This window comes from Artemia franciscana, chromosome 9, assembly GCF_032884065.1.
Source record: "Artemia franciscana chromosome 9, ASM3288406v1, whole genome shotgun sequence".
NCBI classification, from domain to species: domain Eukaryota; kingdom Metazoa; phylum Arthropoda; class Branchiopoda; order Anostraca; family Artemiidae; genus Artemia; species Artemia franciscana.
In genome coordinates, this window is record NC_088871.1 from 26,184,767 (window position 1) to 26,209,386 (window position 24,620).

The window sequence follows — 24,620 nt, forward strand, 5'->3', positions numbered from 1 at the left end:
AATTCCATTTTTGCAATAAACACTTCCAGAGATTCACTACAAAATTTTAGTTTTGGAGAGGCGAAATCCAAAACTAGAAAAGTAGCCTCACAAATGCCCAAACTGAGAGCTAATTTATAGAAAAAACTAACATTCCAAAGACCTGGTGTTAAATAAGCCCAAATTCACAAAACAGCTTGAAAAACGCAACGTGAGTCAGAACCTTTTAGAGAATGTATAGAAAGGATAGCTAAGTACAGGTACTTATATTTAGCATGTTATGTTACTTTAGACCGATAACAGCAAAATGAAAAGAATTCTCCAATAAAAAGAGGGAATTTTCCCTGCAGTTAAAAACCTTATACATATAGCTCTAGACTATGTTGTATATAAGAAAAGATAATCAGTGAAATCTTCAATTTTCCATGTAAGGATATTTCCATGTGTTCAGCTTTGTGAAACTTTCCTTAACACTCTGATATGATCCCCAACGACTTATGTAATGCGGAGCGCCTGCTTTGTCATTAGTTCCTGAAAGTCTACTTCCACCAAAGGGTTGCTGTCCAACAACTGCTCCAGTTGATTTGTCATTAATGTAGAAATTCCCACAGCTATATTTTAATTCTTGAGCAGCACGAGTCAAGAAATCCTTGTCTTCAGCAAATACAGCACCAGTCAGTGCATAGTCAGTTGTTTTTTGAAGTAGTTCCATGACATCATATGTCTTCATCGCGGTAGACGTAAGCAGTAAGAACGGGTCCAAAAATTTCCTCTTTCATTATTCGGTCAAGCGGATTTGAAGTCTTGATAAATGTAGGCTCTGCGTAATAACCAGTGCTGTCGTTTATATTACCACCAGCCAGAATCTTCAATTCACCTGTAACGTTTGCATGCTCAAAATATGATCCAATTCTTTTGATTGCTTTAGCATCTATAACAGACGAGGTAAACGTATCAAATTCCAACGGTGATCCAAACTTCAAAGACTTCATTGCCTCTACAAAGCTGTCACGGAACTTCGGCCATAGCGATCCTTGAGTGTCCTTGAGTGTCCCTGTCGTTATTTATATTCCCTCTGTCCCGGTCGTCATTTGTGTCCCGGTCTGTAATTTCTCTTTGAGTGTTTTTTCTTTTTAGTATTTTTTAGTTTTTTACATTTTTTTCTTTTTTCAGTTTTCTTTTTCTTCTTTATTTTTCAGCTTCACTATGAAATACATATCGCCGAACCTTTGTTTTTTTAACTAAAATCTGGTAGGCATTGATGACCTTATCCAAGTCAAGATCCCAAACCCAATCATCATCGCTATCATTTTCAGTTTTGATATGTTTTGACTCTCGCTGTCCAGGTGGATCTTCATCAAACTGCGCGGTTTTGCGTTCTTTAGCCTCAAGCCTGTTTTCTTGCTGTTCTTTTGATTCCTCGGCACGCTATCTTTTCTGACTTTCTCTATCAGCAGCAAGTTTTTTGGCATAGACTCTTTGAGCATCTTCATCGGCTTTTGCCATTGTAAGTTCATCAGTCATTTTAAACTTAAACATTAATAGATTTCTACGTGAACATATATGTCTTAAAAATCTTTAATGACGTCACCGTCATAGCAAAAATGACGACAACTAACTTCATGACGCCAGTCGACACAGAAACATGACGTCACCTGATCCACAGACAGACAACTTATTTTTATATATATAGATAGATAGATATAATTCTAAAATTGTCGGGTAATTTTCTATTTTGAAATAAAAACTAAAAATTATTGCTCAGACAACATAAATATTTTTGATATTTACATAATGGCTTTAGTGGTCCTGGACTGAAAACTAAATATGCTAATCAAATTGGGAATTGCAATCTTTTAGGTTGAAAAGGCAGATCCATTGGAATCGTGAGAATGCGTGGAATAAGAAAAGCCTCACCCTCAAAAGGCCCTGTCAAGATTGTTGCCTCTATTACGTTATAACAGACATAACACGTCATTTGTGTCTCGGTGTTCCGGTTTCGTTAGTCGACAAACATGACGTCAGACGACAAACAACTTCATGACGACATACAGCTCAATCCTTATAATGACGTCAGTCGACAAACATGACGTCAGTCGACAAACAAACATGACGTCAGTCGACAGACAGACAAATAACTTATTTTTATATATACTTGGGGGGCGCGAAGCGCCCCCACCAACTAGGTGTTGGGGTGGCGCGAAGCGCCACCCCAACAGCTAGTATATATATATATATATATATATATATATATATATATATATATATATATATATATATATATATATATATATATATATATATGTTGCATATAAATAGATTGTCAGGTTTACTGACTCTTGAACATGCAACATATAATTGTCCATGGGAAAAACAATCCGTATTCACATCTATACCTCATTATTCTAATGATGTGTCCCTGTTTCCCGGTCGTCATTTGTGTCCCGGTGTCCCAGTTTGTAATTTCTCTTTGAGTGTCCCGGTCGTCATTTATATTCCCTGTGTCCCGGTCGTCATTTGTGTCCTGGTGTCCCGGTCTGTAATTTCTATTTGAATAATCCCTGTGTTCCGGTCGTCATTTATATATCCCACCTGTGCCCCCGGCGTCCCCGTTGTAGTTGTGTCCCTGTGTCCCGGTCGTCATTTATAATCCCTGTGTCCCGGTCGTGATTTGTGTCCGGGTGTCCCAGTCTGTAATTTATCTTTGAGGTTCCCGGTCGTCATTTATATTCCCTCGGTCTCGGTCGTCATTTGTATCCTGGTCTGTAATTTCTCTTTGAGTGTTTTTTCTTTTTAGTTATTTTTAGTTTTTTACCTTTTTTCTTTTTTCAGTTTTCTATTTCTTCTTTATTTTTCAGCGTCACTATGAAGTATATATCGCCAAACCTTTGGTTTTTAACTTGAATCTGGTAGGCATTGATGACCTTATCCAAGTCAAAATCCCAAACTCAATCATCATCGCTATAATTTTCAGTTTTGATATGTTTTGACTGTCGCTGTCCAGGTGGATTTTCATCTAACTGCGTGGTTTTGCCTTCTTTAGCCTCAAGCCTGTTTCCTTGCTGTTCTTTTGATTCCTCGGCACGCTTTCTTTTCTTACTTTCTTTATCAGCCTCAAGCCTGTTTCCTTGCTGTTCTTTTGATTCCTCGGCACGCTTTCTTTTCTTACTTTCTCTATCAGCAGCAAGTGTTTTGGCATAGACTCTTTGAGCATCTTCCTCGGCTGTTGCCATTGTAAGTTCATCAGTCTTTTACAGTTAAACATTAATAGATTTTTACGTGAACGCATGTCTTAAATATCTTTAATGACGTCACCGTCATAACAAAAATGACGACAACTGACTTCATGACGTCAGTCAAAACACAAACATGACGTCACCCGACATTGTAGACTCTTCAGTCATTTTACAATTAAACATTTTTCCGTCCACGATCTTCTTACAATTAAGAATTTGTCTAAGAACGATTTTCTTAAATACTTTTAATGATCTCATCGTCATGACGAACATGACGACAACTAACTTCATTACGACATGACGACATGATGACGTGACGTAACTCGAAAGTTGTGTGTCTCTGCCCTTGTAGGTTCTTCAGTCATTTTACGATTAAATATTTTTCCGTCCACGATCTTCTTACAATTAAAAATTTGTCTTTGAACGATTTTCTTAAATACTTTTAATGACGTCATCGTCATAACAAACATGACGACAACTAACTTCATGACAACATGATGACATGACGTCACTCGACAGACAGACAGACATAACACACAAACAACTTATTTTTATATATATAGATATATATATATATATATATATATATATATATATATATATATATATATATATATATATATATATATATATATATATATATATATATATATATATATATATATATATATATATATATATATATATACTAGCTGTTGGGGTGGCGCTTCGCGCCACCCCAACACCTAGTTGGTGGGGGCGCTTCGCGCCCCCCCCCCAAGCCCCCCCGCGCGCGTAAGTCGTTACGCGCCATAATAGTTACGCGCCATTGTAGTTGTGTCCCTATGTCCCACCTGTGAATATAGATAGATATATATATATATGGTTTTAACTACGTAAAACTTGCGAATATACAACATTCTTTGCTGTCCCATTGTCTTTGCATATAAATAGATTGTCAGGTTTACCGACTCTTGAACATGCAACATATAATGGTCCATGGGAAAACAATCTGTATTCAGATCTATACCTCATGATTCTAATGATTGCCCTTGAGCTTTGTTGATGGTGATTGCTAATCGACCATTCCCTGTCCCGGTGTCCCGGTCGTCATTTACATCCCCCTGTTTCCTCCGGTGTCCCCGTTGTAGTTGTGTCCCTGTGTCCCGGTCGTCATTTATATTCCCTGTGTCCCGGTCGTCATTTGTATCCCGGTGTCCCGGTCTGTATATACATTCGTTTTTTAGTTTTGTTTTTCTCCTTTATTTTTTTCCTTTTTTTTTCTTTTTTAGCTTATTTAGATTTTTAGATTTTTTAGTTTTTTTATTAGTTTTTTGGTTTTTTTTTCTTTTTAGTTTTTTTGTCCCGGTCGTCATTTATATCCCCCTGTTTCCCCCGGTGTCCCCGTTGTAGTTGTGTCCCTGTGTCCCGGTCGTCATTTATATTCCCTGTGTCCCGGTCGTCATTTGTATCCCGGTGTACCGGTCTGTATATACATTCGTTTTTTAGTTTTGTTTTTCTCCTTTATTTTTTTCCTTTTTTTTTCTTTTTTAGTTTATTTAGATTTTTAGATTTTTTAGTTTTTTTATTAGTTTTTAGTTTTTTTTTCTTTTTAGTTTTTTTGTAGTTTTTACCTTCTTTTTAGTTTTGTTAATTTTTTTTTTACTTATGTCCTGGTCGTCATTTATACTCCCTATGTCCCGGTGCTTTGTTGATTGCTAATCGAACATTCCTTTTGTCCTGGTCGCTAGTTTTTTTTTGTAGTTTTTGCCTTTTTTTAGTTTTTTCAGTTTTTTTTTTAGTTTTTTATTGGTTTTTACCTTTATAGTTTTTTTAGTTTTTTAGCTTTTTTATTTTTTTTATTAGTTTTTAGTTTTTTTTGTAGTTTTTGCCTTTTTTTAGTTTTTTCAGTTTTGACGTCACCTGATCCAGTTTTTTCAGGTGACGTCACCTGACCCATCCACACATCCACAGACAGACAACTTATTTTTATATATATAGATATTCACAGGTGGGACACAGGGACACAACTACAATGGCGCGTAACTAATATGGTGCGTAACGACTTACACGCGCGGGGGGGCTTGGGGGGCGCGAAGCGCCCCCTCCAACTAGGTGTTGGGGTGGCGCGAAGCGCCACCCCAACAGCTAGTATATATATATATATATATATATATATATATATATATATATATATATATATATATATATACTAGCTGTTGGGGTGGCGCTTCGCGCCACCCCAACACCTAGTTGGTGGGGGCGCTTCGCGCCCCCCCCACGCCCCCCCGCGCGCGTAAGTCGTTACGCGCCATAATAGTTACGCGCCATTGTAGTTGTGTCCCTATGTCCCACCTGTGAATATAGATAGATATATATATATATATATATATATATATATATATATATCTATATATATAAAAATAAGTTGTCTGTCTGTGGATGGATGGATGGATGTGTCAGGTGACGTCACCTGAAAAAACTGGATCAGGTGACGTCAAAACTGAAAAAACTAAAAAAAGGCAAAAACTACAAAAAAAACTAAAAACTAATAAAAAAAATAAAAAAGCTAAAAAACTAAAAAAACTATAAAGGTAAAAACCAATAAAAAACTAAAAAAAAAACTGAAAAAACTAAAAAAAGGCAAAAACTACAAAAAAAAACTAAAAACTAATAAAAAAAGTAAAAAAGCTAAAAAACTAAAAAAACTAAAAAAACTAAAAAAAGGTAAAAAACTAAAAAAAATAAAAAATAAAAAAAAACTAAAAAAAAGGAAAAAACTGAAAAATAAGCTAAAATAAAGGTAAAAACCAATAAAAAACTAAAAAGAAAAAAAGGAAAAAACTAATAAATGACGACACTCAAAGAGAAAGCGACCAGGACAAAAGGAATGTTCGATTAGCAATCAACAAAGCACCGGGACACAGGGAGTATAAATGACGACCAGGACAAAGCACCGGGACATAGGGAGTATAAATGACGACCAGGACATAAGTAAAAAAAAATTAACAAAACTAAAAAGAAGGTAAAAACTACAAAAAAACTAAAAAGAAAAAAAAACTAAAAACTAATAAAAAAACTAAAAAATCTAAAAATCTAAATAAACTAAAAAAGAAAAAAAAAGGAAAAAAATAAAGGAGAAAAACAAAACTAAAAAACGAATGTATATACAGACCGGTACACCGGGATACAAATGACGACCGGGACACAGGGAATATAAATGACGACCGGGACACAGGGACACAACTACAACGGGGACACCGGGGGAAACAGGGGGATATAAATGACGACCGGGACAAAAAAACTAAAAAGAAAAAAAAACTAAAAACTAATAAAAAAACTAAAAAATCTAAAAATCTAAATAAGCTAAAAAAGAAAAAAAAAGGAAAAAAATAAAGGAGAAAAACAAAACTAAAAAACGAATGTATATACAGACCGGGACACCGGGATACAAATGACGACCGGGACACAGGGAATATAAATGACGACCGGGACACAGGGACACAACTACAACGGGGACACCGGAGGAAACAGGGGGATGTAAATGACGACCGGGACACCGGGACAGGGAATGGTCGATTAGCAATCACCATCAACAAAGCTCAAGGGCAATCATTAGAATCATGAGGTATAGATCTGAATACAGATTGTTTTCCCATGGACCATTATATGTTGCATGTTCAAGAGTCGGTAAACCTGACAATCTATTTATATGCAAAGACAATGGGACAGCAAAGAATGTTGTATATTCGCAAGTTTTACGTAGTTAAAACCATATATATATATATATATCTATATTCACAGGTGGGACATAGGGACACAACTACAATGGCGCGTAACTATTATGGCGCGTAACGACTTACGCGCGCGGGGGGGCTTGGGGGGGGGCGCGAAGCGCCCCCACCAACTAGGTGTTGGGGTGGCGCGAAGCGCCACCCCAACAGCTAGTATATATATATATATATATATATATATATATATATATATGGTTTTAACTACGTAAAACTTGCGAATATACAACATTCTTTGCTGTCCCATTGTCTTTGCATATAAATAGATTGTCAGGTTTACCGACTCTTGAACATGCAACATATAATGGTCCATGGGAAAACAATCTGTATTCAGATCTATACCTCATGATTCTAATGATTGCCCTTGAGCTTTGTTGATGGTGATTGCTAATCGACCATTCCCTGTCCCGGTGTCCCGGTCGTCATTTACATCCCCCTGTTTCCCCCGGTGTCCCCGTTGTAGTTGTGTCCCTGTGTCCCGGTCGTCATTTATATTCCCTGTGTCCCGGTCGTCATTTGTATCCCGGTGTCCCGGTCTGTATATACATTCGTTTTTTAGTTTTGTTTTTCTCCTTTATTTTTTTCCTTTTTTTTTCTTTTTTAGCTTATTTAGATTTTTAGATTTTTTAGTTTTTTTATTAGTTTTTATTTTTTTTTTCTTTTTAGTTTTTTTGTCCCGGTCGTCATTTATATCCCCCTGTTTCCCCCGGTGTCCCCGTTGGTTTTTCTCCTTTATTTTTTTCCTTTTTTTTTCTTTTTTAGTTTATTTAGATTTTTAGATTTTTTAGTTTTTTTATTAGTTTTTAGTTTTTTTTTCTTTTTAGTTTTTTTGTAGTTTTTAACTTCTTTTTAGTTTTGTTAATTTTTTTTTTTACTTATGTCCTGGTCGTCATTCATACTCCCTGTGTCCCGGTGCTTCCCGGTGCTTTGTTGATTGCTAATCGAACATTCCTTTTGTCCTGGTCGCTTTCTCTTTGAGTTTCGTCATTTATTTTTTTCTTTTTTAGTTCTTTTAGTTTTTACCTTTTTTAGTTTTTTTTAGTTTTTTAGATGAAAATTTTTTTTAGTTTTTTCCTTTTTTTCTTTTTAGTTTTTTATTGGTTTTTACCTTTATTTTAGCTTATTTTTCAGTTTTTTCCTTTTTTTTAGTTTTTTTTTATTTTTTATTTTTTTTAGTTTTTTACCTTTTTTTAGTTTTTTTAGTTTTTTTAGTTTTTTAGCTTTTTTACTTTTTTTATTAGTTTTTAGTTTTTTTTTGTAGTTTTTGCCTTTTTTTAGTTTTTTCAGTTTTTTTTTTAGTTTTTTATTGGTTTTTACCTTTATTTTAGCTTATTTTTCAGTTTTTTCCCTTTTTTTTAGTTTTTTTTAGTTTTTAGTTTTTTTCGTTTTTTACCTTTTTTTTAGTTTTTTTAGTTTTTTTAGTTTTTTAGCTTTTTTATTTTTTTTTATTAGTTTTTAGTTTTTTTGTAGTTTTTGCCTTTTTTTAGTTTTTTTAGTTTTTTAGCTTTTTTATTAGTTTTTAGTTTTTTTTGTAGTTTTTGCCTTTTTTTAGTTTTTTTAGTTTTTTAGCTTTTTTATTTTTTTTATTAGTTTTTAGTTTTTTTTGTAGTTTTTGCCTTTTTTAGTTTTTTCAGTTTTGACGTCACCTGATCCAGTTTTTTCAGGTGACGTCACCTGACACATCCATCCACACATCCACAGACAGACAACTTATTTTTATATATATAGATATACTAGCTGTTGGGGTGGCGCTTCGCGCCACCCCAACACCTAGTTGGTGGGGGCGCTTCGCGCCCCCCCCAAGCCCCCCCGCGCGCGTAAGTCGTTACGCGCCATAATAGTTACGCGCCATTGTAGTTGTGTCCCTATGTCCCACCTGTGAATATAGATAGATATATATATATATATATATATATATATATATATATATATATATATATATATATATATATATATATATATATATATATATATATATATATATATATATATATATATATGGTTTTAACTACGTAAAACTTGCGAATATACAACATTCTTTGCTGTCCCATTGTCTTTGCATATAAATAGATTGTCAGGTTTACCGACTCTTGAACATGCAACATATAATGGTCCATGGGAAAACAATCTGTATTCAGATCTATACCTCATGATTCTAATGATTGCCCTTGAGCTTTGTTGATGGTGATTGCTAATCGACCATTCCCTGTCCCGGTGTCCCGGTCGTCATTTACATCCCCCTGTTTCCCCCGGTGTCCCCGTTGTAGTTGTGTCCCTGTGTCCCGGTCGTCATTTATATTCCCTGTGTCCCGGTCGTCATTTGTATCCCGGTGTCCCGGTCTGTATATACATTCGTTTTTTAGTTTTGTTTTTCTCCTTTATTTTTTTCCTTTTTTTTTCTTTTTTAGCTTATTTAGATTTTTAGATTTTTTAGTTTTTTTATTAGTTTTTAGTTTTTTTTCTTTTTAGTTTTTTTGTCCCGGTCGTCATTTATATCCCCCTGTTTCCCCCGGTGTCCCCGTTGGTTTTTCTCCTTTATTTTTTTCCTTTTTTTTTCTTTTTTAGTTTATTTAGATTTTTAGATTTTTTAGTTTTTTTATTAGTTTTTAGTTTTTTTTTCTTTTTAGTTTTTTTTTAGTTTTTAACTTCTTTTTAGTTTTGTTAATTTTTTTTTTTTACTTATGTCCTGGTCGTCATTCATACTCCCTGTGTCCCGGTGCTTCCCGGTGCTTTGTTGATTGCTAATCGAACATTCCTTTTGTCCTGGTCGCTTTCTCTTTGAGTTTCGTCATTTATTTTTTTCTTTTTTAGTTCTTTTAGTTTTTACCTTTTTTAGTTTTTTTTAGTTTTTTAGATGAAAATTTTTTTTAGTTTTTTCCTTTTTTTCTTTTTAGTTTTTTATTGGTTTTTACCTTTATTTTAGCTTATTTTTCAGTTTTTTCCTTTTTTTTAGTTTTTTTTTATTTTTTATTTTTTTTAGTTTTTTACCTTTTTTTAGTTTTTTTAGTTTTTTAGCTTTTTTACTTTTTTTATTAGTTTTTAGTTTTTTTTGTAGTTTTTGCCTTTTTTTAGTTTTTTCAGTTTTTTTTTTAGTTTTTTATTGGTTTTTACCTTTATTTTAGCTTATTTTTCAGTTTTTTCCCTTTTTTTTAGTTTTTTTTAGTTTTTAGTTTTTTTCGTTTTTTACCTTTTTTTTAGTTTTTTTAGTTTTTTTAGTTTTTTAGCTTTTTTATTTTTTTTTATTAGTTTTTAGTTTTTTTTTGTAGTTTTTGCCTTTTTTTAGTTTTTTTAGTTTTTTAGCTTTTTTATTAGTTTTTAGTTTTTTTTGTAGTTTTTGCCTTTTTTTAGTTTTTTTAGTTTTTTAGCTTTTTTATTTTTTTTATTAGTTTTTAGTTTTTTTTGTAGTTTTTGCCTTTTTTAGTTTTTTCAGTTTTGACGTCACCTGATCCAGTTTTTTCAGGTGACGTCACCTGACACATCCATCCACACATCCACAGACAGACAACTTATTTTTATATATATAGATATATATATATACTATTTTTTATAAAAGAGCAATTATTGTATTGTATTGCAATTATGTATAGAGAAAGAGAGAGAGGGTTTCATATGAAACAGAAAAAAAAGAAGAAAAACGATTACCACAAGAATACGATTTTCCAACCCAGAATCCATCCTCGCATATAATTTTCCATGTAGTTTTCTCTCCAAGAATTCCCAATGCACAGCGAAACACTACCTCCGTACCATCAGGGAACCTTAAACAGCAATAATAATTATAAGAATACACTGAAAGCATACACTGAAAATTTATCTTAAGTAATGCAATAATTATTACTTAAAATTAGCTTTAAAATTAGATCAGTAGCTCTTTCCCCCGATTAAGGGGGAGGGATAAAGTTTGAATTCTACTCTTTTGCAATATGAAAAAAAACCCATAAAATTCACACTGATTGGTTCCTGTGGCAAATAAAGAAGGAGAGATCTATATATATAAAAATAAGTTGTCTGCCTGTCTGTCTGTCGAGTGACGTCATTATAAGGATTGAGCTGTATGTAAACTGAAAAAGAAAAAAAAAAAAAAAAGGAAAAAAACTGAAAAATAAAGGAGAAAAAGAAGAAAAAATCAATTTTTTTTAGTAGCTGATTTGGTAAAGCGTTATGTTCCAGGTTTTAGGTCTGAGAGGTTCCAGGTTCGAACCTTGGCTTTAGCATTAATACAAAAGAAGAAAAAAAAAACTAAAAAAGGTCAGACCGGGACGCAGGGAATATAAATGAGAAGCGCCCCCACCAACTAGGTAGTAACTGCTAGTATAGTAATAACTTTCTCATAGTTAAGACTTCCCATCCTCCTCTCAGCGTTCTCCACCTAAAAAAAAAATCCAAAATCTATCTCTGGTAGTAAATCTAACAATTATTTCTATGAAGGACAGAGGGGGAGTGGTCTCTCAAACTTTTGAAAATCTGGCTTTAGAATCATTGAAAGTCATCGAAAGCAAATATTTTTTCACGTTCTTCCATGATAGAGGATAGCTAAGAGTCATCTTTAAAGTTTCAATATACGGAGCATTGGCATAAATATTCCTATTTGGCCCAGATTAGATTAAGCCTGTCCTCTAAAAAAATATAATTTTTATTTGTCAGTAAATTATTCCTAGAGACATAGTTTTTTCTCATTCCACAGGAAATGAATCATTCCTTGAGAGAGGGAGGGCGGTATTCTTCTAGTATTTCCACAGGAAAAGACTGATTCCTTAGGAGAGAGAGGGGGTATTCTTCTAGCTGGTATTTAGCTCCAACTCGTAGCAGCAGGATGCACACACAAACTCTTAAAGCCTGCTTGTAAGGCCTGGAATTAGTCAGAGCTAAACAAAGTAAAATTAATTAAGATAAACTGAATACCATTATTAATATGCAACCGATTGCTTATGGCGTTGTCATTTAACAAAAAATAATAACAATCATATTGTGAGTAACAAGTGTCCAATTCGGCCCCCAGTGTTTTTTTCCAGTATATATATACTAAAATATAACATCTGTTATCGAGTTTGAAGCATACTCTCGTTGCTCAATAATCAGCGTATATGGCATCCCCTTACACATAAATCAAAACCCATTTTAACCCCTCATGCATCCAACAGAACATGAAAATGCTCCACCGAAAAATTTAATCATGAAATAAAACCCATAAATAAATCTAGGTCGTTCACTGTCACGAGATTGCCTTTCACCATATGATATCGCTGCCCCTTCCACTTGGTAATAAAAATCACAAAAGCGTTTCATTAAAAAATCAACACACATAAATATTTATCCATTCACCACGTTTTGAGATATGACATGATTTTCTAAAAGTGTTGGACGTGAAAAATATGCCGTATTTTATCGTAGACTACATACAAATTATTTTGCGACATATCGTTGGAAGAAAATAGTTTGAAAAGAGAGTAGTAAATGGCTTAGGAAATTTTGAAAAAAGAAATTTTCTCCATTAAATACGCTGATTTGATATATTAATAGCGGCACCATATGCACTGAGAAAATTTATCAGTTTTAGTTGTTTCCAAACAGTAGTATCCCAAGTCCAGGGAAAACATGTATTGCATTTGAGTTAACAAAAATTAGAGTTAAAAACAAAAATAGTATTTCTTGGTAGCCCATGTCTTAAAAAAAAAGTAAGCATCAAAAATAATCATAGTAAGCACAAGTTTCACCTTCTTTCTTCCTCTCCAATAGGTTCCCCATTTTGGAATATTATCGACCCTTCGGTTCTTGTTGGTGCACCACAGGATTTTCTTTTAGATCCATGTAGTGGTAAAATGCCTCTATGTACAATATCCGCTCCAACCTGGAAACCACGATAAGAACGATTCACTGAAAGAAAATGAATTGGTCATAATTTCTATATGAAACATCAAAATACATTACAACAGTAATACTAGTTTAAATATGATTTTGGTAAGCAATGTAGCAAATTCCATCAATGAAAATTTTACTTCTGCATTATTAGGAGTTTATTAGAACTTATTAAGAGTTTACAACTGGACTTGCTAGGAGTTTCAGAAGCTCATACCCCAGGCTTAGGAACCATGAAATTAGGTGACATAGAATTTATTTACTCGGGAAGGAAGGATGGTGTAAATAGGCAGTGAGCAGGGCTCATGATGAATATAGAAGCTGCTAGGTCTCGCTTAGGTTGGGAAGGTATTAATAATGGAATTTTGGTCGCAATGATTATAGGGTACATATGAGTGTTGTTATGATGTTATAAGTAAAAATCACCATCTAGTAGTGTCTAGGGTTAATTTATAGCTGAGATTTAGGAGCAGTAACCACCTTCTGAGAAGCTATGATGCTGGTAGACTACAAAATGAGAATTTGAGAGAAAATGCCCAAGAAAAGTTGAATACTAAACTGGAAAGTATAAAATTTGACAATGAAGAAGATGGATGGAATAATTTTAGGAATATAGTTTGTTATGTCGCTGTATATTAAGGAAGTTAGAAACACAGCTAGGAATATTAGTAAAACTGTTTTGTGTTTAATAGAGAGGAGGAGGGGCTTGTACATGAACTATTTAAGTGATATATTATATGAAAATAAGAGAAATTTAAGGAAAGCGGATAAAGCGTTAAAATATAAATTAAGGACATATAAAGTCGATGTCATGTATAAAATTGGCAAAGAAGCGGAATCTACGGCGAAACGGCATAATAGTAAAATATTGTTCTGGCATATCAGTAAATTGGGAGGACAAATGGTCATTTGAATATGATGGTTACGGAGTTAAAAGATAAGTTATTATGAATATTATTTTTGAAAAAGGGGATGTATATAGTGATTTTAAGAAAACTCTAATAAAGCCGTCTGTAAGCAAGATGATAAGAGTGAGTATGGTAATTATAGAGGCATTATTCTGGTTTTGTGTAAAAAGCACATTGCTTAGTATGATGATAGTTTTTAGACTTAAAGATGTTGTAGATAAAGTTTCAAAAGGAGAGAAGTGTGGTTTTAGGAAGGGTAGAAGATGCCACGAACAAATTTTCACTCTTGAATTAAAGACTGAGAAATAACCGATTCAAAAAAACGCCATTAGTCCTCAGTTTTATAAATTGTAAGCAAGTGTTTGATTCAGCTGATTGAAGGTCCTATCCTTGCAAGATATACCAGATAAATATATTAAAGTTATTAGTGATATGTACGGGAATAACGGGAATAAGGCTAGTAGCTTTTAGGCAGGGTAACGTTCTATCCCCATTTATATGGATCATTTTGATGGACTTTATTCTAAGGAACACACCAAAGGCAATGAGAGAACATAGAATCAAATAGGGAAGTGCAATTTTCCTGGGCTTGGATAACACTGATGGTTAAGTATCCTAGATCAAAATGATAGCAAAGTGAATAAACCTTAAGAAGTTTTGCTAGCAGTGAGGGTGCAAGGATAGGTTTAAAAATTATTATTAAGAAGGCTAAGGTGCTCAGACTAGGAATAAGTGAAGGTGAAAAGATAATGTTGGGTAGCGAGAAGATCGATCAATTGTACAGCTTCATCTACCTTGGTAGTATTATTTGTAAAGACGATGAGTGCAATAAAGAAGTTCAAAGCAGAATATCGAAGGTCCAGGTTATGTTTTCACAGATGTAAAAGGTTTGAAAGAATTGGAAGATGAATCTGCGAACTAAGATTATAATATTGGAGGCTACAGTGATGACAGTGGTCAAGCAGGGTTCTGAAATGCAGGTGCACCAAAAAACAGGGGAGAATTTGCTAGGTGTTTTCCAGAGAAATTACCTACGGTTGTTTTGGGTACCTGTCTGACTGACCATATCTCAAACAGTAAGTTTTATGAAAAATTTCAATCCCACTTTCTAGGGCTATAATAAGAGGAAGGTTGAGATGGCTAGGGCACGTTCTGTGGTTTAAGGATGACAGATTGCCAAAGATAGTCCTTGTTGGCCAACCGTGTAGGGCCAATCGAAAAGCAGGTCATCCCCGAACGGGGTGAGAGGATGTCGTAAGAAAAGAGTTGAGAGAGATGAGAGCTTTCTGGGAGGTCGTAGATAGAAAGGCCATAAATAGCGTGGGATGGAGGATGAGCGTGCGTAGCTGTATTGGTCTCATGCGTCTTGGTGCTGCAGTGAGTTGTTAGTAGTAGTATTAGCAGCAGTGTATCTACCAGTTAAATTACCTGCGCACTAAAAATGCTCAGAAAAAGAAGACTAAACATGAGCCATCATCCCACACATTCACAATTAGATTTACGACAAAAATTGTGTAGCTTCATATTTTTTTTTTGGCTTATAAATCATTAAGGGATTCTAATTTTGTAAATTGAGCAACTTCACATTGCTAGGTTTAGCCTGGACTGCTTTTTATTCCAGCAATTAATTTTTTCTATCATATTTCGATTGAAAAATACGATGTGTTCCTACATCCTTAACAGTATTCTAAGATGTTTTTCAGTTCCAAGAACCTGAAAAATTTTTACTAACGAGTCATAGCAAAGTAATTAAACTTCTAAATTTCTTCAATTATGAAGTAATTCTAGACTTCTATTGAAAACTCAATATTATATTGAACTATATTGAACTACAAACTCAGACTATATTGAAAACTCATAGCAAAGTAATTAAACTTCTAAATTTCTTCAATTATAAAGTAATTCTAGACTTCTTGTGTGTTTCAAAATCTTATATTTTTTCGAAAAGCATATGTTTCCAGGAATTGTTTGGAATAGTTTTGTGTTAACTAGCATTTATGATCCCGTGGATCAGTAAAAACTTTGCTGTAAATGTTAACAGCAACTGGAACCACAAAACATAATTTCTAAGATAGATGGCATTAAAAGGTGGAGAAAAATTTTTCAAAATACAAACGAAAATAAAATTTTTATTGAGCGTATTCAGTAAAAATTAAAACTTTATCCTTGAAAGTAAGAGTGAATTTAAAATTTAAAACAGACAGATATGACCCCCTACTATGACCTTTTCGTTGTCCAAACACATCCGATAAAATTTTGAGATGGCCATTTTGTTCAAAATAGTCTAAAGGTCATGCCTCCAGGGATGAAGCGACTCCTAAACCCCTGGGGTAAGGACTGTAAGTTTTGCAAGTAGCCTATTATTTACGCTTAGGGTTGATTTCTAAGAAAAGTCTATGACATGTACTGATCAAGTTGAGGGGGATAAGAAAAGTGTATATGACAGAAAAGTGTATGTCCTAAGTCTCCAAAAGGCTTAGGATACTAAGGTGAAGATTTCAAGAAATCTTCAACTTTCCTGACATTTTGGAAGGATTGTCAAAAGTAATACGAGGGCAACCTCGTCCTTTTTAGATTTCTCATTACTAATAAAATCTTAAAATAGCCACATTTCAGGATAGTTGGAAGATCCAATAAATATGCCACCAGGAATTACAAAACCCCTCTCAGCCTTCAGGACATAGGCTGTAAATTATACAGTTTGCCCATTTTCGCACATAGTATTCATTATTGGGAGGGATATGTTTGGCCCTTGGTAGGTTAAAAAAGGCTAAGGGTCTTAAGATAAAACCTTAGGGAAGATTAGGGGGATGTTAAGCTAAATAAAAAGAAACTATTTGGGTCGATGTCATGAACAGTATGTATCTACGCTGTCTTAGGAAGTGCAGAGGGTATTACCCTCCAGTATTATCTTGAAATTTTCTGAGCAAGTTGAGGGGGATATTCAAACGTGATAAGAGGGTAATACCTATTTAAGATATTGTGTCTCAAAACTAATCAGAACTTGAATAGTCAAAAGGTCAAATAACTGCCCCAGGTATGACACAACCTCCACAGCCGTCAGGGCAAGAGCTGTAATTTATTCAATTTATACATCGCTTGCATACAGGATTTGTTATTGCAAAAATGGGGATTGTTTGATGGGTGGGTTCAAAAAGATAAGTATATTGAGATGAAACTCCATTGGATGTTGAAACAAAATCAAAGACATTAAGTATATCGCTATTACTAAATGGGCGTATATGCAATGTTTTAAGAACGGCTAAGAGAATTAACAAGAAACTTTAAGGTCTACTAGCACTTCTAAGTACTACTACTACTACTACTAGTACCGGGACTGAAACTGCAACTTCTACTGAGAATACTTATGACTGTGCAACTTGTAACTGTGACATTAGACTACTGCGATTGCTACCATTTGTGAAAATGACAGTTGATGAATGCAACTATTTTTGCCTCTGACTACAATTGTTTACCCCTATGACACAAGTACTATGAGTACTTGTGATTGAGACTACTTGTGACTGCAACTCTTTGTGACAGTAAATGCTTAAGTATTTGTTTGTTTCCTTTTAGGATTCCTGCTATGCTGGGATAATTTCCATTCATTTATCAAAAGAAGTTCCGAGCTGACTACCACATTTAATAGTTTCTGGAATATGTCTAATGCTAGCATTTCTCTTCTAAATTTACTTATGAATATTCTTATTGGCATTCAAAACGGCAGCTGACGTCAAAAGTAGTTAAATTACAACTGCAACTACTTGGAACATCGTTGGGGACTGTTTGTTACTGTGAATATTATCGACTATGACTGCAACCACTTACAACTGCAACTGCTACAACTATGCTCTGATTTTAACTGTGATTGTGACTGCTACTAAATCTGCTACTACTGCAACTAATAATTGCAAGCACTACTACTAGGCCTACTGCTTTAGAACTAAACAAAAGGAGCATAATTGCATCAAGGTTGTCAAAGTGACTTATTTACAATATCTAATGAATGACTAAGATCGCGAAGCTATATATATCAGGGTATATTGAGAAGAGGATTTCGAAGTAATTCAAAAGACTCTATCTGCATTCAGGTTCTCAAATGGGCTTATCTATGGTATCTGGGGGACTGATAAGAGTATCAAGCTAAAACTTTCAGAAAATTATGATCCTTTTTTTTGAGGGGGGGGGGGCTGGTGCGCTAAATCAAATTACACTAAGGGAATTTAAGTTGATAAAAGAGGGATTTGACAATAACTAAATTGATCTCAGGATTGGCTACAGGTATTAAGTTGCAACTTTCAAGGACTTCTGTGGGGGGAATTAAACTATATCGGAAAATTTAATATCCCAAGAACAAATAAGAATAACTAAATTATGATATCAATTGGGGTGTTAAACTACATCATTAGAGGCACCATGTGCATCCAGGTTGTCAAAATGGCATGTCTGCAATATCTCACAAGCAGTTAAGAATATTATTTCAAAATTTTTAGAGAATGTTAAGGGGAATGTTGAATTTATCAAAATACACTGTGTGCATCCCAATTGTCAAAATGGCCTATTTACAATATCTTAGGAACCGATAATGGTATTAAGTTGTAACTTTTAAGAAGTATTGAGGGAGATACTGAACTAAATAAAATCTTTATCCAGGTTGTAAAAATAGTGTGTGCAATATTTCAGGGAAGGCGAGGGCGTTAAGTCAAAATCTTCTTGAAATATAGAAGGGTATATTGAAATAAACCAATAGAAACTATTTGCATCTAGGTTGTGAAAAGGGTGTATGAGGAATATTTCGAGAAGGGTTAAGGTATCAAACTTGATTTTTTAATTTAAACTCAATCAAAAGACATTATGCTGCTGCAGGTTGTCAGGATACATGTTTTCCACCAATGTTTTCCCAATGACCAAGTCAAAGTCACAGATAAAAGGGTTTCAAGAGTCAGAAGTATAGTGAGCTGAGTAATTCCTCTATTATATATTTTTTTTTCTCTTATTTTATTTTCATTCATTTGTAACCTTAAATTTTCAGGAGGATTCTTTTATACAAGGATCCTCCCATGAGGATTCTATAGCATCTATAAATTCCTTGTTTCAGAATCTTAGTCAAGAATCGTTACGAACCTTGATCTCGAATTCAGCGAAATTTATGTAATAATTTATATTGGATGCAATCAAAGACAGCACTCTGACCATCTTATGCAGCTTAAAACTGTAAATTTGTACCTAATATTTTATTTCTTAAGCTAAAAAACTGAAAACTGATGAAAAATATTAAAAAATATTAACAATTAGTAAAATCTCAACAATCAAAAACATAATTTTTAAGATGAGGAGTAAAGGTGTCTGATAACTCGGGTACTTCTCAATTACTAATCTAACAGTAAAATGTAGTCAACAAATCCTCTCAACTTCCTAAAACCACGCTGTTCTTCTCTCAAGTTATATTTATAGCAACTCTAAGCCTAAACGCTATCATAATAGTAACTAAACTTCTTTCTACAGAAACCAAGCTAATGCCTAAATAATTACCACACTCACTCTTATTTCCTTTCTAATTCAAGTTTTCCTAAAATCGCTAGGTACTTCCCCTATTTCAAAAATAAGATCCAGTATTCTTTAGTAATCTCTTACTTCACAATTCCCATATTTACAAAACTCTTTACTACACTCAGCATTTTTGGCCTTATTATTTTTTTTATTCTTTTTAGCACTGTTCGTAATTCTCCCTCTCAAAATAAATCTTTCTTCACTTTCAAAGTGTCATAAATTTCTTCATTTTTTTCTACATAATTTTCTGCAACATTATCACGGCTCAGAAATAACAATACACTGGTTTTTTATTGTGCCGTCTGGCTGCAACCACCACATCTTCAGCAATTGTATCCATGGCCTCAACTTCTCACCTTCTTAGTTCCTTTTTTAGTCCTTTTTCTACTCTCGTATTTCCTCTTATTTTCATTTCATCTATCACTCAAATACTTTTTGTAAAATGCCCTATTCTTCTATGCTAAACTTAAAGTAAATTATTTACGGATATTCATAGCGTGGTAGCTAGATTTTCCCCCCAAGAATCAACTTGCTACTTCAAAACTGATTTTCCTGAAGTTATTCCATCCATCTTCTACATTGTGAAATTTTTGACCATCCAGTTTAATATTCAACTATTCGCAGAAAGTTCCACTCAAATTCTCATCCCTGAGTCTACCAAAGTCATAAATCCTCAGAAAGTGGTTACCCATCCTAGATATCATCTTTAAATTTACTCTAGATACTACAAGCTATAAATTCCAGTTTTATCTTTCGGCCTAACATTTGTGTGTCAGAAAATGCAAAATCGAGTCCAATCGGTCTACTAATGGGAAATAAAGAAGAGTAATAACACTATATATTTACAATTCTTATGATTTATGTGAAAGCACCAAAAGAACCAAAATGCCAGGACAAAAAGTATTGCAAGCACAGTCATTTTCTTATTTATTAAACATAAACCAACTAATTTATCGTCCAATGATGGGGAAATAATAAATATGCTACAGTATTAAGCTTTGCAAAATCAAATTACACTACTACACAGCATTCGAAGCCTGACACAAGTGTACCTTCTTTACACGAAGGGAGAGCAAGCAAATCGAAATCTCCGAGCCAACATCCAATTTTCTTTGAACCTTCGATCTTGTAACCTTGTAGACAAGACATTTCAAGGTACTGCCCATGCGGAACAACTATCACTTCTGTTGCATTGTAGTATACAGAGATGTCTCTTTCAGGTCGTTTAACTTTGACCTCAGCAACAATTTTGCAGTGCTCTTTGAAATAGTACAATTTTTATGCCGTTTCAGTGCCAATTTAATTATAATTGTTAATATATGGTATTTTAAGAATACCTTTCAGAGTATATTTTTAACTTAAATAAATATAAGACCTACGTAAGTGTGGTTAATATGTAGCGTCCTATATACTCACAGTTTTTTTTCTTCAAACCAGGAAAGCTAACTGAATAAACGAAAAAGAAAAAACAGGTTTAATTGGCTTAGTCTTTAGTCTTTTTATAATCCTTTCATAAGATTGCCATAACCCCTCCATTGAAAGTTAGAGAACTGTACGAGCTGCTGCCCTAGATGCCCTATTTATTGTTCGTTAGGGCACTAATATCTTCATAGGTGACAGGCTAAAAAAAAATGTGCACAACTAGTGTGTCCCTTATTGGTGTTTGATGCGCTTGAGGGGAGGACAATTTATTGTCGTCTAGAATTAAGTGTTTGTGCAACGATTACAAACAATAATAGAACACAGTGACATAGTTGCTGAATAATTAGTAGTTTATTTCTAGTATATGACTCTGAAAAGTGGTACACAAGTTTATATTATCAACTACGTTGAATAAGATTAAATTACAAGTTTTACTCCGTCCAAGGTTTTGAAAGAGTTGCCATCTACTGTTACTATTCATTTCTATTCGTGAACTATGTTGAAGTTAGAATTTTCATGGAAAGTAACCGATGGCAAAGAAACAAAACCAAAGCAAGGGGCTAAACAACTAGTGTCAATTTGCCAATATTTTATTTGTTTCCGAAATATTTAAAGGTGCATTACACGCACAAATTTATAGTTCAATATTCGGCAAACTCGATTTTTGTTTCTAATACATTAAAGGGTACATCATATATATATATATATATATATATATATATATATATATATATATATATATATATATATATATATATATATATATATATATATATATATATATATATATATATATATATATATATATATATATATATATATATATACATATATATATAATATATATATTATATATATATATATATATATATATATATATATATATATATATATATATATATATATATATATATATATATATATGTATATATATATATATATATATATATATATATATATATATATATATATATATATATATATATATATATATATATATATATATATATATATATATATATATGAAAGATAATTGATTGCTATAGCCAATAGGTTAGGAAAACTGGAGTAAACAATATTTATTGTAGAAAACAGGATGTGTCGTCTTGGGGCACTTCCATCCTCTTTCCCAAGGACTAAAAAGTCAAATTTATTACAATCCAAATTTTATTTACCATTTAGTTTATTTATCATTAAATTACATAATTATTGACTTATTTATCGTAAGTCAAATTTTTGATGTATAAAATATTCAAGTTTGTTTTTAGCTTCAGAAGAAACCAATTCTAAGATTCTCAAATATCCCTTCCACTCTCCTTAGCGAGAAAAGTACAAACTTGTTATAAAACAGAAATTACATTTGGAATAAGTACCATACATAAATTTACATACTATCAAAACATGTGTATAATTTTACTTATTGGCACAAGAAATAGCTATTTGTATATTCGGTTTTAGCTAAATTTGATTTTCGTGGGTACTGGAACGCCGCTATTCCAATTTTAGACAGCAAAGAATGAGCTTCCCGTGCTGAAAGACATATTTTAATACGGTCCCCGTTACACAATATTAGTGTGCATTTAGGAGGAAGTTAATTCCTGTGGGAGTTGTCCTGGATTTAGTAAAGCATAGAACAGGCTTCAAACCACCTGGCTAGCTCATATCAGCCATACAGTGGTTGGCGACTCTGCATGTGTATTCTGAGCGTAGTATGTAATACAAATAAATCGGTTTTAGACTATCTGAATGTCACCGCATCCTTTACTGATGATAAGTACAAGGTCATTAGCTCTTCCATGTCTTAACGAAGCACCGCTGTCTCTTCAAAGTTTCTATCTATTTTTCGGGCAAATAAATCATTCATATTGCAATTATTTAATTGTCATGAATAGCCGCATAGGGTTAAGAATTTAGTAAGAGAATCCCTTTAAAATAAATGTCTGTATTTAACCGTTCAAGATAAAATTAAACTTACTGACAATGCATTTAGGGGTTCTTGGTCTCCATCTTCCATAAGAACATTTAACAGTTCTATTGACATTTGGAACATAGCCTTGACTGCAAGAGACTTTTGCTACTGATCCAGAACTAAAAGGATTTGCAGCGTCTATTCCAGGAGAGATAATATCCAAATGCGTATAAGATGCCACTCTAATAGGATTGCAAGGATCTGGAAAAAAAGAACACACAGGGATATAGGGAAAAGTTAGTAAGGAAAAGTTAGTTTACAGGGTTAAGAATGCGATGAACACGAGGCTATAATCAGAATCATTTGTCAAAATACCATCAGAATCTACAATTCTAATCTTTAATACAGAATAGATGCATTTTTTAACACATACTGCTTTCCCACTTCTACTTTCCAAATTCACCTTGTTACTCTTGAACAATTACTAATCAATATGAATTTGTTGTTATGACTGTTTTCTTCTTATCTTGCGACGGACTGAACGGTCAATGCGTCGGTATTGTGACTCTTTAAGATACTCATAGAGTAGCTCATACATTGTAAGGAAAGAGTAGCTTCAGCAAGGATGGGGGCATTATTATAATTCAGATGAGCAGACAGTAAGAATAGCAAAATATGTGCAAAAAAACTATCAAAGAAACAACAAAATAAGAAAAACAAAATGAAAAAAGACTACAAGTGTATTGGCTGACTGCCTGGACCCCAGAATACCGATAAAGTAAATATAAGATAATTTTTCTCTTTTTTTCAAATTTTTCAAAATCTTGTTTTCATCTCAGTAGCCTATGCCCGAGGCTATTTTTTCAAGCTGAACATGTTTGCAACTAAAAACAGCAAATAAGGAACTGGAAAATGACATCTTACTAATTTTACTGAAGAGTGAGACCAAGCATCGCTCGCGTTAAAATCTCGTATTTAAATGATTTGTAAAAGGAAATACGTTTGAAACTCTTACTTCTGCTCAGGGCATACAACCTTCAGGGGTCTGTAGTTCCAGTCAGCAGACAATTTATGAAAACGACCAGGATGCTAGGAGGAGATCGTTTTTGACAACGAAAAATGTAAGTATGCCGACTAATAAAAAGTTTTAGTTTCATTTTTGAGAAGAAATTAAGATAAATGTATATACACATGATTATTGCTCTTTAATAATATAAAATGCTGCTTGAGGGGATTCCCTCGTCAGAAGATGGCTCTTTATCTCTTATCACACATATATTTGGGGAAATAAATATTCTTGGACGCGATTTAGCTGAATATTAAGGAATAATGGAATGGTTCTGAAATTTAAAATACGTACGAAAATATTAGTAGAATCCTTGTAAAATGTTTCATTTCAAACAGAGAGTGGGTAAACGAAGTCAAACATATAAATGGATATTAATTTAAGTTCTCAAGAGGCTTTACAAGGGTAGAAGGGAATAAATTAAGGTGTACAGAATGTCAAGTATCTTCCTTATGGCCAACCATCTAGTGCCAAATAAAAAGTAGCTCGTCCCCAAATTAGTTTGGAGGAGGTCGTAAGGAAGAATTTAAGAAAAACTGCACCTTAATGGGAAGGCATACAGAGGAAGGCTTTGGATAAATTACGATGGAGGAGGAACGTTCAAAAATGTTTCAGCCCCAGGCGCTTGGTGCTGCAGAGAGTTTTGGTATTAGTAAACTACAACAATCTACAACACAAGATCTCTTCCAAAACTCCAAAGAGGTAAGGAAGGATTGTTTGCTCTATTATGATTTTTAAAAATTAAACAACAACAAACTCAGTCTCAATACAGGTTGATTAGGAAAATAATTGTAAAAAAAATTATTCCAAAATTGGATTTTCTTTGTTTTTCTTATTTTATCGTTCTGAAATTACTGGGTATTTCTTATGCTTCATATGAAACTGCTACTACAATTGTCTTAAAAATTTTCCTTGGTAATCAAT

At 33.4% G+C, this 24,620-nt stretch overlaps 1 protein-coding gene across 4 annotated transcripts in view; it reads right to left on the minus strand.

The window, feature by feature from the left end:
* Window positions 1-24,620, minus strand: part of LOC136031204 (sushi, von Willebrand factor type A, EGF and pentraxin domain-containing protein 1-like) — a 196,603-nt gene that overhangs the window by 48,832 nt on the left and 123,151 nt on the right. For 3 of the 4 annotated variants that reach the window (XM_065710568.1, XM_065710569.1, XM_065710570.1), the window contains exons 13-16: window positions 22,697-22,891; window positions 20,352-20,558; window positions 12,700-12,859; window positions 10,628-10,743 (exon numbers count right to left, since the gene is read on the minus strand). In XM_065710568.1, the coding sequence (XP_065566640.1) occupies window positions 10,628-10,743; window positions 12,700-12,859; window positions 20,352-20,558; window positions 22,697-22,891 (678 nt within the window). The remainder of the gene's footprint in view (window positions 1-10,627; window positions 10,744-12,699; window positions 12,860-20,351; window positions 20,559-22,696; window positions 22,892-24,620) is intronic. The other variant, XM_065710571.1, reaches the window with a different exon arrangement.